General features: G+C 50.6%; 6 protein-coding genes across 6 annotated transcripts; 3 read left to right on the forward strand and 3 right to left on the reverse strand.

Moving 5' to 3' along the window:
* Positions 1–684: 684 nt before the first annotated feature.
* On the forward strand, positions 685–1,461 carry NCS57_01299700 (uncharacterized protein; the record flags this gene model as incomplete). The annotated part of the gene is made up of 1 exon (XM_053062650.1): positions 685–1,461. One exon carries the CDS (start codon positions 685–687, stop codon positions 1,459–1,461), a length of 777 nt encoding a protein of 258 aa, XP_052907545.1.
* Positions 1,462–1,936: 475 nt separating this feature from the next.
* NCS57_01299800 (GST N-terminal domain-containing protein) lies at positions 1,937–3,022 on the reverse strand (the record flags this gene model as incomplete). Its single annotated transcript, XM_053062651.1, has 2 exons — positions 2,147–3,022; positions 1,937–2,095 (listed from the first exon to the last, which is right to left on the reverse strand). The coding sequence occupies exons 1-2, from the start codon at positions 3,002–3,004 to the stop codon at positions 1,937–1,939; spliced, it is 1,017 nt and encodes a 338-aa protein (XP_052907546.1). The 5' UTR covers positions 3,005–3,022.
* An 867-nt stretch (positions 3,023–3,889) lies between these two features.
* On the reverse strand, positions 3,890–6,042 carry NCS57_01299900 (MFS domain-containing protein; the record flags this gene model as incomplete). The annotated part of the gene is made up of 10 exons (XM_053062652.1): positions 3,890–4,059; positions 4,115–4,199; positions 4,246–4,362; positions 4,410–4,496; positions 4,545–4,660; positions 4,733–4,858; positions 4,914–5,141; positions 5,237–5,409; positions 5,494–5,680; positions 5,745–6,042. 10 exons carry the CDS (start codon positions 6,040–6,042, stop codon positions 3,890–3,892), a joined length of 1,587 nt encoding a protein of 528 aa, XP_052907547.1.
* Positions 6,043–7,522: 1,480 nt separating this feature from the next.
* NCS57_01300000 (AB hydrolase-1 domain-containing protein) lies at positions 7,523–8,518 on the forward strand (the record flags this gene model as incomplete). Its single annotated transcript, XM_053062653.1, has 1 exon — positions 7,523–8,518. One exon carries the CDS (start codon positions 7,523–7,525, stop codon positions 8,516–8,518), a length of 996 nt encoding a protein of 331 aa, XP_052907548.1.
* Positions 8,519–8,779: 261 nt separating this feature from the next.
* NCS57_01300100 (uncharacterized protein) lies at positions 8,780–11,049 on the reverse strand (the record flags this gene model as incomplete). The annotated part of the gene is made up of 4 exons (XM_053062654.1): positions 8,780–9,859; positions 9,938–10,441; positions 10,634–10,809; positions 10,863–11,049. 4 exons carry the CDS (start codon positions 11,047–11,049, stop codon positions 8,780–8,782), a joined length of 1,947 nt encoding a protein of 648 aa, XP_052907549.1.
* A 2,614-nt stretch (positions 11,050–13,663) lies between these two features.
* NCS57_01300200 (uncharacterized protein) lies at positions 13,664–16,774 on the forward strand (the record flags this gene model as incomplete). Its single annotated transcript, XM_053062655.1, has 4 exons — positions 13,664–13,971; positions 14,020–14,216; positions 14,275–16,530; positions 16,590–16,774. The coding sequence occupies 4 exons, from the start codon at positions 13,664–13,666 to the stop codon at positions 16,772–16,774; spliced, it is 2,946 nt and encodes a 981-aa protein (XP_052907550.1).
* Between the last annotated feature and the right edge of the window lie 653 nt (positions 16,775–17,427).

A 17,427-nucleotide genomic window follows, 5' to 3' on the forward strand; every position in this document is an offset into this window, starting at 1 on the left:
GCTCAGCCTTAGGGGCTAGCGCCGAGGCGGGAGGCTAGCTCAGGAGAAGCAGAAATAAGCAACGCCAATATTGGCCTTAGCCCGAGCGCGATGCCAAGGAGGAAATTGGATGCAACCAGCCACCACCACACAAGCAACCCAATCAGAGCAACACGGCCTCGCACGGCATAATGATGCAAAATCATAGCCAAACAACGCGACGAGCTAGCCGACGTTTACGAGCGGCTAGAACCCCATAGCCGCTCAGCCCTTCAGCCATGTCCCATGTCCACAACGGTAGTGTAACCCCTTGGGACATGGCGTTCGCCGACTCACCGTAGGCGCTCGTACCGTCAGTTCTTTGTTTCTCGGATTCTAAGATTAGCCCGAGCTAAATGTCAATAGGCTTGTGGCCAAAGAGTCGAGACCGACCTAATTGTGAGCCGGGAACCGAAATTATGGCACCTTGCCGGATTCCGGGAGCAGATGGCCTCGGAGCTCCAACGAGGATATCCGGCTCGATGATGATAAAAGGCTGAGGCACTTCTCTCTATTTCGACTTGCTCTCCAGACCTCCTCAGCTGTCCAGTCTCAGTCAAAACACTCTTTTCACCCTGACATTCTTTTGATCCATTCGTTGTCAACACTTGTCTCTCATTCCTATCACTTTCCTTCAATAATTGCTTCCCTTTCCAAGCCGTCAACATGAAGCTGTCTGCCCTCACAATCCTTGCCATCACCACCGGCATCCTTGCTGCCCCCGTGGCTGACCCGGTTGCCGTTGCCAGCTACGGCTACGAAGCTCCCAAGAGCAGCTATGGCAACAAGGAGGTGAACTACGGCAACAAGGACGAGAAGAAGTACGCCCCTGTGAAGAAGCCTGAGCACCACAACTACAAGGCTCCTGAGAAGAAGCCCGCGTACAAGGCCCCCGTCAAGAAGCCCGCGTATAAGGCTCCTGAGAAGAAGCCCGCCTACAAGGCTCCTGAGAAGAAGCCCGCCTACAAGGCTCCTGAGAAGAAGCCTGGGTACAAGGCCCCCGCCAAGAAGCCTGCCTACAAGGCTCCTGAGAAGAAGCCCGTCTACAAGGCTCCTGCCAAGAAGCCTGCCTACAAGGCTCCTGAGAAGAAGCCCGCCTACAAGGCTCCTGAGAAGAAGCCCGCCTACAAGGCTCCTGAGAAGAAGCCCGCCTACAAGGCTCCTGAGAAGAAGCCCGTCTACAAGGCTCCTGCCAAGAAGCCCGTCTACAAGGCCCCCGCCAAGAAGCCCGAGCACAACACCTACAAGGCTCCCGAGAAGAAGCCTGAGCACACCACCTACAAGGCCCCCGCCAAGAAGCCCGCCTATAAGGCTCCTGCCAAGAAGCCTACCTATAAGGCCCCTGAGAAGAAGCCCGTCTACAAGGCCCCCGCTAAGAAGCCCGAGCACAACACCTACAAGGCTCCTGAGAAGAAGCCCGAGCACACCAGCTACGGCTACTAGGTGTGTGAGTTGACTTCTGTGATGTGCTTGTGTTGAGTGGGCTGGTCGGCAGCGTCGGACGTATCGTTTTAATCATTAATGGATTCCTTCGGGATACCGCTTCTGTGCTTTGTGGAGGACTCCCTTGGACAAATCTGATCTGTCTTCTTGTACGCTATTTTAAAACTGTTGAATAATATTGACGGGACCTTTGCTTGCCTCGCTCACATCGTGCTGTGAAATGAGCCTTTTGCTCCCCTGGTTTTGTTGTGTGATAAAACGGGCCAATGGGTTTCATTCTGTTCAACCCCTCACTTGGATAGCTCCTGAAACAGTGGTCTTGCGTAACTGAAAGGCGAGACTCGGCTTGACGCAAGGTGTGGCATGACGTAGGATTGAGTTTCCAAGCTAGAAATGTGTTGCCATGGCACAAGAATTGCCCATCCTTAGTAGGCTCTGTGACAATGCAGACTGACTATTCATCTTGATCAATGATTTAATCGTACAGTTGCTTCTCGCGCTGGCATACAGCCGGATGACGGATTGTTCCTGGCTTGAGCTTGCTGAAGTCCAGGTCAACCTCTTCCTCCACAGCAGGGAATGGTCCTAGAGGCGTGATTGCCAGTGGATTGATCTTATAGTGACTTTTGGTATACTGCTCCATGATTAGCGTCTGCGAACATTGTGTGATGGTATTGGATCTTACGTTCTCCTTGATGTGTCTAAAGTCTGTTGTCTCCTTGAATCCTGGTACGTTCCAGTAGAGGTTCTTCAACCACTCATGAATGACCGGGTAGTTGCCGCGGATGGTTCCTAGGTTGCACTTGAAGTGTTGGACGTAGACAACATCAAATCGCACAATTGTTGCATACGCGCGGATGTCAATTTCCGTCAGCTCCTTTCCAAAAACATATGGGCCTCCATGTTGATGAATCAGACTCTCGAGTTTATTGAGAGCCGCGAAAACCGTTGGCACATTTTCATCATAGCCCTGTTGGGTTGTGGCAAACCCTGCTTTGTAGACACCGCTATTAAGGTCTCGCTGCATCCACTCGCTCACGTCGTCAATTGTCGCCCTGAGATGTTCTGGATAAAGGTCAAGTTTTCGGGCCGGATCGTCCTCCGCCAGGATCGAGTCGAATGCGGATGGGAGCCATCGTAATAGCTCTGCACTTTCATTGTTCACGATCTGGCCCTGCTTTCTATCCCAGAGAAGAGGCACACTGTATCTGCCTTTGTACTCGGGATCGTCTTTGAAGTAAACCTCGTGCAAGTACTTGGACTTGAAGAGCAGATCCTCAGTTGATCCCTCATACGTGTCGTCGGGGGAGCTTGGGAACTGCCACCCGGGCCAGCCCTTATCGTCGCCTTTGGGGTATGGCTTGACAACAGAAACATCAATGACCGACTGGAGTCCCTTGAGGTACCGAACCAGGTTGACCCGGTGAGCAAAAGGGCAAAAAAGACCAATGTAGAGGTGGTAGCGCCCAGCCTCTGGGGGAAATTGGCCGCCTGGGCGCACAATCCCGTGCCACGAGTCTTCTGGTGAACTGTGAATCGACATTGTAGAGCCGTAGATCCGAGCGTTCTGAGGTGTAAAAGCGTAAGTTCACCATAACCCCGCTCGATGATGAGATGGATTAAAGTGGCTGAGTAATATTGACAGACCCAGCAACCCCAACCAAGAGCCCCGTTACTCCAGCGGGTCCCCCTTCGCCAACCTTTCGTCTGTGAAGGATCTGAAGATGGGACAACGTAGGGAGCTTGCGCCAATAGGGAAGAATTGCTTGTGGCTATCATGAAGGCACAGTGAAAAGAAATCACTACAGATGAACTGAAATAGGCATGTTCTGGTAACCCATGTGAAGCTGAGGCGAGCTGGAGGCGGCTAATTTGTAGCAACTCTGTGCATGCTGGTGACTGGAACATTACCTTCTGACCTTGCCACTCACGCTGGGGCTACAGCGCCCGGTTTGCGAAAGGCTGGCGAGTGGAAGTTTTTCACACTCAGCATAAAAGAACTCGAGCAAGTCATAAATCACAGTTGAGAGACAAACAGGGGGGTATTCACTCTTACCAGACCTCGTGGCATAGATGGTGTGAAGGAGGTCATCAAAGGGTCCAAAAAAGCTTTGCTATCTCCAACTCCACTCACGGGACTTTGCGATGCTTTCGACCCAATGCCTACTAGAAGATAAGGAAATCATCGCCGAAAGTATGACGCATGTGTGGTCGAACTCGCGGGAGCCGAAATTAAGAACATTCTGCAAAGTCATTGAAGCGATAGTTGATCAATTGATGCGGTTTACGTCTTGGTGGTAAAGATGAGCCTTCAATATTTGACTGCCTGAGTACAGCGAACTCAGTAGTGGAAGTATAAGCTCATTTCCGACCCCTCTGATCGCTATCAGACTTTGAGATGAGCACGCTTATTGTGTCCTCGACCTCATCAAAGTGACGTCTCATCGTTCATCTCTTCGTCTTCGGGGGCTTTACTACCCCCAGTCTGCTCCTCTTCGTCTGAGTAAATCAGGGGAGGGGGCGAGTCAGCGATGCGAGATCTCAGCTCTTGTCGCCTGTCCCTCCAAAGCAGCAGTTGAATAATAGCTGTCTCCAGTACTTGGTGAGATGGTTAGCATATAAAGTTTGGCAAAGGAAGGGGATGGCAACTTACAAAGTAGGACTTGCAAGATACTTGAATACGTGTACCCCTTTCTGGCAGCAGGAAAATCTGTGGTTTTCCACATGAAGTTGGGCACCTTAACATGTTAGCAGATGCTTGGAAGAGGGAAAGATCCGACCAACTATAGCCTGAACGACATAAGCCAAATCGTTTGCGACGGCGACCAACAGAGCGCGCTTCTCTGTATCAGCCGAACAGATCTCATTAATCCAGCTAAGGATGAGCGGTCCAGCGCCATGCTAAAGTTCGGTCAGGTAAACAGTTTTTGCGTTGAGGTCATACGTACACCAATGTGACTCAGCCAATAAACGACCATTCGAGAATCGATATCGGAGTAAAGTGGCATAGACAGAAACAAAAGGTTAAAGATGAGCTGGGATAAGTTCAGCATTAAAAATCTCATAGCCAGCTGGGAAATTACCGTAAGCGCTGCACCAGCGTAAATAAACGGCCAGCGTTTCCCCTGAAGAGGCCCATCAGAAGTCCAGGCCCAGGCAAGTGCCATGAGTATGAATATCGCGGTAGTCGGAATGGGCACTGCATGATGTTTACATTAGGGCCAAGTGCCTCAACACACCGATCGCTCCGATCGAGCAGACTAGAACCTACAGCTGTTGATCTCAGGGACGGAGAAAGATTTGCCTGGCATTGGTGGTGGTTGGGCATTGAAGCTCTTCAACCAATAGCCCATAGCAGCCTGAGGATTTCCGTTATTCCAAAGAATATACAGCAGCGCTGTTAAGGTTATGAGTCAGTCTCGATGAAAAGAGTTTTGAGTAGGACAACATACGGAGATGATAAGTATGCCAGCTCCGTAGAGTCTTTTTCACCTTGGCCCTCGTCCAAGGTTGCTTGCCAGCTCTTCCAATTGCCTGCATGCGTTTCACCGATAGGATATGCTCATCCTCAGTTGTCCACCAGGTCCTCTTCCCATCCTGCGGAAGATTTGGGAAGAAGAAGTAACCAGCAACTGCAAGGGGGAGTGTGATGATTCCATCGATGATGAAAAGCCAACGCCCTATGATATAAGCCAATAATTAGCGCTGCCCTTGTTGGAAAATCCTCTTGGAAAGTCCAAGTTGTTGAAAGACAAGCGAAGTGTTGATGACCTACAGCCTGCACGACCATGCACTCCATCGAGGTTTGTGTATGCAGCAGCCTGAAGAAAACCGCTAAACATTGACCCAATCGAGCCCGCTATCCAAAACAACATGGCCCGTTTTCCAATTTCTCGGGGAGTATACCATGATCCCAACATATAATGAATCCCTGGGTAGAACCCGGATCTGAGGATGGGGTCAGCGGCTCTCTCCAAACCAATGCGAGGCGACAGTCAAATTGTCGAGTGTCGGAGCGGCAAGGTCACTCACTCGAAGAATCCTACGAAAAAGCGCAACGCGTAGAGACCACGATAAGATTGAACAGCTGAAGTGCAAATAGTTGCGATCCCCCATCCAACCTCCAAGGAGGGAATAACCCATCGTGGTGAGATTCGAGTAAGCAACAAGTTGGATGGAATTTGACCGATCACGTAGCCAACGGTCCAGATAGAAGTGCCTATCCATGGAGTCAGTGACGGCGGGTACAGATGGAAGTTAGGTAGATAAGAGGAAGTGCTTACTAGTGACGAGCTGATTTCCGTACATCTCGAGGTCCTCCTCCATACCGCTCAAGAAAGCATTATTGACGTTGGTTTGGTCGATGTTCTTCAAGAAGTAGCCTATCGAGGCAAAGGTGAGGATAAACGCGTCAACTTTGAAGAGTAAGCGGCGTTGATCTGGAGGAAGCTCCCACGTGTCCCAAATGTAGCCTTTCCACGTTTGAACTGGCTTGACGACGACTTCATGATGGGTACCGTCTGGCTGAGCTTCTACAAGGGGTACATAGCCCTCTGAGCTTTGACCCTGCACTTCCGTCATGACTGAGAGTGGTATAGAAGAATGTGAAGTGCCTGGAAGCTGATATGTGTTCTTTCCGTTATTTCTAAGAAAGAGGAGTTCAATTGCTGAGAGCGACCGTCATGCCCAGCGTTGAACTGAATCAGGTGGTCACCCTATGCGCTCATCATTCCCACTAATCGCGTCAGTCAACTAGCCTCATGCTATTGGCTCCCTGCTGTCATCTGAACGACAGTGTCGCGCTTGATTACGAAGCAACCTGGTCAAATGCGACTGATGTGTACCAGTTGACGGATAATTGTTATGAAATACCCGGTGCATCGTTGCTGCGTTGGCGGCTATAAAGTTAGGTTACCGGAGTTCTAACCATAGAGCTTATAGCGACGCAGTCCAACACTGGACTCACTAATTGCAGGCAAAAAAAGCAGCTGCAAGTTTCTTGGCGCCCTTCCTTTTTGGGCAAGTTTTTGGCCTTAGGAGGTGTCGTATTTAAATAAGATTTAAAGAAAAAAAACAACCATCTTCCAACTCTGGGAGCAGGAGGTTGCCTTTCTGTCTCTTCATCGAGAGGCCTACCTTGTCCCTACTTTACGTGAAGATTCAACATTATGGGTCTTGGCTTCTTCTGGCTTCCATCGCATGAAACGTGATGGTTATGGATTAAGTTGGCCGGGGATTGTCGAAAACATTTCACCGAAAAGGTGTGGGCGAATCTTAGCAACCTTTGATGTGAAGCACACACCCACGGTATTGAGTTTTGATGCCGTCATGTATTGATAACTGTCTTTTCTGTTGTGGCTGATGGCTTATTGTCATCATTGCAGACAATAGTAACGTGCACACCCACACTAAACGAAAGTAGTAATAATAGTTCTCTTCTCTGGCCTTCATCGAAACCCTCCATCACTCGACTCTTCGTCTTGTTCCCTCCATTTCTTTCCCTACCATCCGCCTTCTGATTCTTCCTTGGATCGTGGCTCTCAGATTAGGTCTCACTGCATGATATTTTTGCGAGATGCCTCTCGGATAAGACGCCACGAATACCATCCCTGTGTAACAGGATACTCGCAAAGCATCACGTAAGATTCCTCGTATATGCACCTCGCAAGCGCGCTATATCACCGCATCTAGCCCGGTGTGCCCAGACTGACCACGGAGGGTCACGATAAGCGACCAGGTCCCGCCTGGTAGGACAGAAGCTGATCACTGCCTCTGTAAGAACGACTCTCCGACAAGTTACGGGGCTGAGATCATCGTGAGCCACCCAACTTTGCATCCTCGTGTCAGCCTAGAACCTAGAATTAAGGACCCTGGTCCCACACGAGACGTGAGCGTGAGCCCAAATGATATCGGGGCCAACCTGTGGATGAGGACTTGAGAGAACAAGCTCAGGGTCTTGAGATCTATATATACCGTACAGGCCAAGGCACTTCCTCTTGTCAACATTCCAGTCCAAACATCCCCCCCGAGAATTTGCCTTTCCAAAGACTTGAACCCGGCCATGGATCTTTCAAAGCTTACTCAAAAGAAACTTGACGTCTCTCGTGGTTTCACATACAGCTATTACACCTTCCCCGCACAGGGCTCCAAGCCTACCCTCATCCTCTTCCACGGTTGGCCCGACACTGCACGGCTCTGGGCCGGCCTCATCAATAATTTCCTTGTCCCGTATGGCTATGGGGTTGTTGCTCTAGACTGCTTGGGCTACGGCGGAACCTCCAAACCTACTGATGTCGCCTCGTACGCATACCAACACATGACGGCCGACATCACCGAGATTCTTGACGCAGAAAAACTGTCTACCGTCATCTCTGTGGGCCATGACTGGGGCAGTGTCCTTGCTCAGCGGTTGTACAACCTCTACCCCTCTCGGGTAGCAGGTCTCATAATGGTCAACGTCTCTTACATCCCGCCAAGTCAGAAGTTCGATCTTGATGTTGTCAACGAGTTGACAAGGAAGGCCTATGGCTTTGGCATATATGAGTACTGGAACTTTTTCACTTCGGACGACGCACCCAAGATCATGGGGCAGAACCTGGAGTCTGTGTATAGCGTGGCATTTGGGGACCCCTATACTTGGCTCGCGAACTGGTGCAGCCCCGGTGGAATGCGCAAGTTCATCAACGATGGTCAGACTCAACCCACTCTTCCTTACGCTACCTCTGAGCACAAGGAAGATTTCATGGACCGGTTTGGGAAGCCACCTGGTTTTGAGGCACCTAGCTGCTGGTATAAGGCATTCCTGGTTCCCGAGCAGAGCGAAGCCGATTATTTGCTGGTCTCTGAAGACGCAAAAGTAGTCAATGTGCCGGCCTTCTTTTGGGGTGGGGAGCAGGACTTTGTATGCAGAACAGCGGCACTGCAACCCAACATTGATGCAGGATATTTGCCAAAGGTCAAGGGTGTAACGAGAGAAGGGGGTCACTGGGCACTCCTTGAGAATCCGGCGGAGTTCGGCCAAGATGTCCTGGACTGGCTGGAGGAGACTTTCCACTGAGATAAGACATATCATATGGCAGCATCAATGAGTAGTAGATCGACTGTTGATGAGCGGTTCTCAAGTAATCTTTGCATAAATTATGTTGCTTCCATTTTAGAAGACCCCAACAAGCGCTATACTGCTACACTGTAACATCTTGGACTCCAAAATCCTCCCAGACGACCCTACACATGTTCAAACCAGCCATTTCAGCCCAACTACAAGATTAACCTAACTTCCCGAGGCTTACAATGGATTCATAATCAATCTCTTTGATGTCTAGGCATACACCCTGTCTACCATTCCGAACCTCTTGGTTGCCATCTGACCGATGTCATCAGCAAAGGCGATGTGCCCAACATCCCTTTCAGGGTGCACGTCGACGATCTTGAGCCGCCGATTCCTGAGTAAACGTGACCTTTCCTCGCCATCCAAGGTACTTCCCCCTGGAGGGACATTGATATACGGAGAGTCGCGAGTCAAGCCGGCGACGTTTGTGAGGAAGTCTGGGGCGCGAATTATCAGCCTAAGAACGATGGTAGCAACTGCACATATGCTCATCACGACAAGTGAGGCGATGTAAAGCCCCATCCATTTATGCTGGACCCGGTACACCACTGTGGCTATGCTAAAGCTTCCTGTTGTGCTGCCGTACTTGGGCTCCATGCCGGTAAGAGCAGCAGACTCAGTGATGTTGTGATCGGTGAAGCCAAGGATAGAAGGCATATCGTAAGAGATGCGCAGTGCAGTGTTCATAACCATCGCTAGACGCTGTGCGAATACCTTTAGCGGTAAACGCGTATATTCATCGGTGAGCGCCACGGCGTCCCCCTCGATGCCACGGGCTGGGTCGGCCAAATAATTCTCAAGTGGGGATCGGTTTCCGGAATGATAGGAGCTTGCTATCCAGGGCAAAAATGCTATAAAATATCCTGCAGCTGGGGCCCCTGGGTCAGTTTGATTGATCTTGGTGATCATTTGGTTGTCATGAAATGGCACTGGTTGAGCTGGTGAATGCCGGATCTTGTCGGATCTGCAGACCATCTGGCCTAGCCGCTGTTCTCGCTGACACTGAACTTCAACATCGACATAGATATGGCTAATATCGCAGATAGTCGAGTTCCCCTTGGTGCCAAATACCAGACTACCTTGAGTGATGGGTCCTTGGCTTGTGTGGTTTTTGGTTGAAAAGTTGAAGCCGGTGAGGGGAGATGGCGTATCCATATAGATCTGTTGAAAGCCATTGGCATAATTGCACATTCTCTCTTCGTTTGTTATGCTGCTGTTGACTGCTTTGTGAAGAAGCAATGCATCAGGGGTTTCTTCACGCCATGTTGTTGTATTAAACCAAGGAGAGCACTGATAAAAGGTTAGTCATGAGCGCCTTAACGCAAATAGAGGTAGGACAATAATGCTAGACGAGCCAGGTGTACCTACCTCTAGTGTTGCATAAGTCGTTGAAAGCTGAAAGCTAATGTTACTTGGAGTTTCTTGTGGGATGCCTCTGACAGGAACCCCGACCAGAGATTCGTAGGTGACAAGACGATCAGTAGGGACTTGGAGCCAGCGATAGGGGTCTTCTGAGTCGTATCCCGGCAAGCCAGTGATTTCAGGTACTCGGACGTTCTGCCAGAGATCCATCCTCGCAGCTACAATAGCCGTATCCACACCTCCAAGCCCTCGTATCGCAGCATCAAACGTCGGGCTTGATCCGTTGGAAGCTTGAGCAATAGCATTGGATGCAGAAATTGCGGCCCCAAACATAGCGTATACCCTCCCAAGCTGGGTCGCGAGATTGGAACTGCTTGCCCAGAGTATCCTGTTGAAAGGTAATCCGATGTCCGCTGCAGGGCTGTGCATCAAGCCGTGAGTCGTCGTTTCGATGAGGGACGTCAGGCGGACAGTTCGGTAAGCTGCCTGACCACCAGCTGGGCTAATCACCTATATGAATCCGAGAACGAGAGACCAGAAAGTGAAGATGCGAACAACGAATGGGCTTTTGAGCGCGCTGACCAATGTCTGGCTGCTCAACAGTACTTCAAGGGTCTGGACATTGTTAGAGAAGGGGGCAAGGTTAGATCAAAGCCTCGACTGGCAAAATGTTGGAGTTGACAGGTCTGGTTGATCACTTACACCAAGCTTAGTCCCACGCTCTGCTTTGAACAAGGCAATGGTTCGAATCAAAGCGCCGAGGACAGCGGAGAAAGCAATAGGCCAAAAGGTAGAGGCCAGCCCAATAGCCTCGAGTACTCCATCGCCGTAGGAAGAGATGGGTTGGTAGTCCAATCGAGTTACCAAGCCTGCCAGGACTGAGCAAGTGAGTAACCCGTGCAATACTGGTGACGACGACGCGCAAACCTACCAAGGAATGGAACTGGGATCACAAGCTGTGGCACATAGGGCGCAGCGCGACAAATAGAGGCGTATGCTGAGCTTGGAACCGGCCGCGGATGACCTGGCCAAGACGGCGACTCATTCAATCCCCTGCCCCCCGAGATTGAGACTCCCATGCTTTTCTTCTCGGGTTGTAGCAACTGATCTGGTGGCATGTTGACAACTGTGCGAACGCTGCCTGCTGTCAATCCAAAAAGAACAGATTGGAGCGAAGAAAAAAGGAGAAAGAAGGCGCAGAGGAGGATAAGAAAGGGCGTGCAGGGGGCATCTTAAACACTTCCTTGATGGTCTGATACAGCTTCAGCTCGCAAAAAAAGAACCAATCCCGTTGCGCATTGAGATCCTACCCACAACGCAATGACAACTGCCCACTGTAAATAGTCAGCCCAGTACGCAAGGATATCGCCTTGAACGATAAAAGCCTTTAATCGTATTGGAACGGGTGGCATGAGATGAAACTAAGCAAATACTACAACTAAGCCTAGACGGCCTAACATCCGATCTCCTGGTCAGAGGTGCTCCACATTCGATTTGCCGATGCCGACCGGGGGACTTGGGGATCTTGTAAAGAATACCAGATCGAATATCAGAATTGGCAGAAATTGTTGAGAGTTCGTTTTACATGGCCAGGGGGCATGAGACGTTCTAAAGTTGACGTAGCTAAGAGCCGCGGTCTTATCCGCCGCTTCATAGGTCTGGAAGCATCATCTTGGCCGACGATATTTGACTGCCCTGGTATTGCTCTTCTATATTAAAAGCTTGGCTAGTAATTCACATCTAGTATCGAAACTACGAAGCCTGTTGAATACCTTCAAGAAACTGGTTTAGCTCCTCACTGCCCCGCGTTGGTTTTGGTCAGGTTTCTCACATTGTATGAATAGATGTAGCCGACCACTGTACAGTTCTGGTGACAGAGGGGCTTGTTAACGTGTGGATCAAAAGTTAAGCAATCTTAGCTTCACTTCATGAACCATCGTCTACTGGTATATAACTCTATTACTCTGATTGACTGGTGTGTGCAGATTTGCAGCCATTGAAGTGAAAAGGCAGACGGCCCTTGGCTCAACGATGAATTTTTTCGAGGTTATGTACTGTAATCTGTATATGGTTTTGCGTGCACAACGTCTAATCGATCTATTTCGCTATGGGCGGTCGTCCTTCGTTGTCCATAAAAACAACTAGTAAATTCCCCTGACCTTCAGACAGTCAAGAAGCACCGCAAATCCACCGGCTTTCTGCACTACGTGTCAAGTTGAACTCAAGATTTTTATACAAGGATATCGTAGCATCCAAAGCAAATATGCCCAATTGCCCAACGCACGGTGTGTAGAGTTCGGGGTGTGGTGTCATTAATACAGGGCTTGCTGAAAACGGGCAGTCCAGTGAGTTCTGTGAAAACCTGCTGAGTGCTTGTGTTTCAAGCCCCTGGTGATGGTCGCGTCTGAAGAAACGGCTATGCGTTTGGACATGTGCGCCGTGCCATTTGGGGCGGCGGTGTTTCTGCCCGTCATGAGGTGATGCCGCCACTACATCCTCTGGGAAACAAGCCTGGATTGTCGGCCAACAGTATGGAGACTCCTTATTTACTTCCTCCGAAGTAACTCGTTTACGGTTACAAATGCTACATTCCCCGGGTTACTTAAGCGTCCTATATTGCTATATTGGCATCCATGTTACAACGAGATATGATATGCGGGATGCATCTGAGAATTGGCAAAGAATGTGAAATGGCGCGGGGAAAGTAGGTTCCTGGGGATGCCATAACGATAACTATGAAGGGAGAGAAAATGAGCGCCAGTAGGCATTGGGAAAACCTCTTTCGTTTGGTGAGACTGCATGCCCCCAGGCCAGCCAAGGTACGGTTACACAGACCCTTTATCCGAAACACGGAGCCGTGGTCGCTCTCAACAGAGTGCCTTGATCATGGTAGCTCAAGGCATCGTACTCAAGAAGCACACCATGGTGATGCCTGCTCTATTTTCAAATAGTTGATCTCACGAAACTTGTTTCCAACCATTCGAGAGGTCAGGATGCATGGTTGCGTGCTTGGACGCATACCCAATCACGATACAGCCCACGGAGTAAGACGGTGGTAGTGTCGACGCTGCACAGCCACCCATATGACGCAATTTTGTAGGGCGATTGGACCCTGGGGACAAGAGTCATGCCGCTCAAGGCATACCAAAGTCCATAAGCACCGTGTTTTCCCGATGGGCGCACCGACTCGCTGGTCGCCCTGAGGCTGAAAGACAACAGCCACCTGACCAATGTTTGGGTTGCTAAAGTCACTAGCCCTTATGGAGAGATTTCAGCGGCATTGTTGCCTAGCACAATAGCCTATCATGTTCCCCATCCCGCCTGAGAGCCAAGTGTCAGAATTATCCACTTTTGTGGTACCAAGATTACTGCTGCGGCCACACAGCTCCAGCTCGCTGGCTCCAATGACTGCACTTTTAACCAGCCCTTTGTTTCTTGCAGCTGATGAGGCCCGCAGTCCTCTTCCCCGCTAGGCTGCACACGAGGCAACTGTGGGCTGACGTTGTCGCCCGCTCAGGATGGAATCAAACACACCTCCCTCACTTGAGTCACTACCTATCAACCAAACAGAGAACCTATAAAGACTCTGCACGTTGACCCCTGCCTCTGAAGCGTCTATTTCAAGCCTAGGCGTATTAAGCACTGCAGAGCTCTGGACGCATCACCGGAAATCTCTTGTCCTCATTGTTTACTGCTGCAGTGGTTTCGCTACCCCGCAAGGCATGCTTGGAGATGACTATTGATCAAGCGCTGACGGCGCATCCCAAGGATGCATTGATCCCCACTGATAACCATCAACGGCCAGCGGTGCAAACACCCGAGAGAGATGCTGAGCCCACAGCTGAGCCCACAGCCGTCCAGAGTGCTGGTCTTCTCAAGTCTGGGCTTTTGTCGGAGCGAGAGAGCGAGGCATGGCAGAGGGCAATAGAGACTGTGGTGGAGAGTGTCGTCTCTATCCGCTTCTGCCACCCATATTCGTTCGATACCAACCTTTCCGCATCAAGTGAGGCAACTGGGTTCGTTGTCGACGTTGAAAAGGGGTAAGATTCAACTCTCAGACAGCTGGATTTGCTGCTAACTCGACAAAGCATTGTTCTTACAAATCGACACGTTGTTGGAACTGGGCCATGGACAGGATACATTCTCTTCAACAACCAAGAGGAGGTCGACGCATTCCCAATTTACCGTGATCCCGTGCATGACTTCGGTTTCCTGAAGTTCGACCCCTCAGCGGTCAAGCATATGAAGCTGGCAGCTATCAAACTTCGGCCCGATCTTGCTAAAGGTAAGAGCGGGCACTATGAGATGAGTAAAAAGAGTTGTCAGGCTGATCATAAATACAGTCGGTGTGGAAATCAAAGTCATCGGAAACGATGGAGGTGAAAAGCTTGGTATTCTGTCAGGTTTCATCAGCCGCCTTGACCGAAATGCTCCGTTGTACAAGGGGTACATGGACTTCAACACCTGCTACTACCAAGCAAACGCGTCTGCCGCTGGAGGGAGCTCGGGAAGCCCAGTTGTCAATGTGGATGGCTATGGCATCGCTCTTCAGGCTGGTGGTCGAAGTGACGGTGCCTCCACCGACTACTTCCTTCCTCTCGACGGCCCGCTGCGCGCTCTTAACAAGATCCAGCAAGGCCTGTCCGTCCCACGAGGCGAGGTTCAGTGCGTCTTCCAGCTTAAGCCTTTCGACGAGTGTCGGCGACTGGGCCTTAGTTCCGAGTGGGAGACTATCGCACGCAAGGCTTTCCCGAGGGAGAACAACATGCTCGTCGCTCACACTGTTCTGCCAGAGGGACCATCGGATGGCAAGATAAAGGAGGGCGACATCTTGATCAAGATCAATGGCGTACTGGTCACTCAGTTCCTCCAATTCAACACCATACTGGACGAGAACGTTGGGGAAACCCTCCACTTCTTGCTTCAACGAGATGGAAAGGATGTGGAGGAAGATATCTTGGTCCAAGATCTCAACGAGGTCACACCTGATCGCTTTCTGGCCGTCAGCGGCGCATCATTCCATGACCTCTCCTACCAGGTTGCTCAGAGGTACACAATTGCTTGCCGTGGGGTCTACGTATGCGAATCCGGCCCTTTCCATCCATCAGTTCGCAATGACATTGTCATCCAGAGCATCAGCTACAAAGACACGCCAGATCTCACAACCTTCATCGAAATAATGAAGGAGATTCCCGACAGAGCGCGGGTTGTCCTTTCGTTCAAATACTTGTGGGACTGGCACACCCTTCACACTGCTGTCGTGTCTGTTGATCGACACTGGTTTGGGAAGATGAGGATGTTCAAACGAAACGACTCTACGGGGGCATGGGATGTCGACATACTGGCGGAAGCGTTGCCTGCAGTTCCCCCAAAGCCTCTCACTGCATCCTTTGCTGCTCTCACCCATGTCCCTCATCGAGCAGTTGCCGATGTCGTGAGGAGCTTTGTTCACGTCAAGTACTCTACGGCCTTGTTGCTTGACGGGCAATCCGTACATGAGAAGAGCGGCATGGGTCTTGTCATAGATGCTGACAAGGGCCTGGTCCTTGTTGCCAGGAACATTGTGCCGACCAAGTTCTGCGATATTGAGCTTACCTTTGCCGACTCGGTCCTGATCCCAGGAAAGCTCGTGTTCCTTCACCCCTCTCACTACTATGCTGTCATCAAATACGACCCTAGTCTCGTTGATGCGCCAGTACGAAGCGCAAAACTCAGCACAGAGCAGATCTCACAGGGAGCTTCTACCCTCTTTGTTGGACACAACGGGAACGGGGAGATGGTTTACAGTTCGACAACAGTCACTAGGGTCATGCCCCTTGAGCGTACTCCGCCCAACCCTCCCAAATGCCGTCCGATCAACCTAGACCGGATCGATGTCGACAGCAGACTCAGCGCACAATGCACAAGCGGAGTCCTCATGACAGAAAATGGCGATATCCAGGCGATTTGGTTGGTCTTCGAGAGGGACGATGATGAGGAGACCAGCTTCGGTCTGGGCTCTCTCGCCCTCCTCCCGGTGATCACAAAACTCGTCCAGGGAACAATCCCAAAGCTCAGAAGCCTTCCAGTTGAGCTCGAAGCTATCACCATGATGGAAGCCCGCGTAATGGGTGTTGCCGAGGAGTGGATCCAGAAGGTTGGAAAGAAGTCAGTGCAGCATCGACTCTTCACGGTGAAGAGAGTTTTTGGCCAAGCACCAGACCAGTTGCTTGAAGGGGACGTTTTGCTGACACTCAACGACGATCTCATTACCCAGCTTCCCGAGTTGGAGGTCATGTACTGGCATGAAAAGGTCGACGCAGTCATTGTTCGCAGTGGAAAGCAGCTCAACCTGCAGCTTGACACGCTGCTAGAAGATGACTTTGAGACATCCCACGTTGTCAACTTTTGCGGCCTTACGGTTCAGAAGCCACACCGAACTGTGGTACAATCGATCAAGAAACTGCCTAGTCAAGTCTACATCACGACCTGGCTTCATGGATCTCCTGCCGCTCTTTACAGCGTCTATGCCACCAGATTCATTACCCACATCAACAGCGTACCCACGCCGGATCTAGAGTCGCTCGTTCCTGTTGTGGCTGCCATTCCTGATAACACTTGTGAGTCTCCAAACCTGATAGCCTCTATAATCGCTGTGTTCTAACAATATATTTCCCAGACTTTACTGTCAAGGCTGTTGACTTTGCTGGTGCTCCGTTTGTGGCTACCGTAAAGAAGAACGAGCGGTATTTCCCGACTGTCGAATGGATAGCTGATGCATCACGCGATGAGGGTTGGAGGCGTGTGACCTATGATGAAGGAAAGGCTGTGCAAGGGGAAAGCATCTATGGAATTACCTTTTGATCATTGATGGGCTGGAGTCAAGGTAGCAGGATTCTTTTCTCGTAGTCATCTCTCAAAGACTGTATTCCACTCAACCTAACACTAGAAATGAATGATAATAAGAGAGCAAAAAGGAAGCAGGCGTCTGTCTGTCAGTGTCTTGTGGGAGCCAAAGGCGGGATCTAGGGGCCACACGGGGCAAAAAAACATACAACAGCGGGGATTCGCTGGTCGTCACCGACCCAACTACTAATCCGCCCCTCACCGGCTTATCTATGGGAGAGCGGACGGGATCCCGAGTTCTCCGGTGGGTATGGTCGTATGTGCTAAGAAAGACGCAGTACTGTGGTTATATCTTGCAGAGCCAAATCCGTACACACAGAGCCCGGTGGCGAAAGTGTCCACCCTCAGGCAGGGTATGGTGAGGAGTGATTGCGGCGTGAAAAGAATCGGGTGAGGCAGTTGCAATTGCACTGAGAACACGCTTGTGAACTCATATGAGACTGAACAGCATGAGCGTCACTCAATGATAGAGAAATGGATTCGGGTGAACTCAAATGCTGCTAGTGAAAGACCTCACTCTTTTGACTGGTCTATCGTTAAAACGGGACGGGAAGTGATGTCATGCCGAAACGTTAACTTGACCACGACAGTCTCCTATGTTTGGGGTTGGG

The sequence above is a fragment of the Fusarium keratoplasticum genome, chromosome 11, assembly GCF_025433545.1.
Source record: "Fusarium keratoplasticum isolate Fu6.1 chromosome 11, whole genome shotgun sequence".
Classification (NCBI taxonomy): domain Eukaryota; kingdom Fungi; phylum Ascomycota; class Sordariomycetes; order Hypocreales; family Nectriaceae; genus Fusarium; species Fusarium keratoplasticum.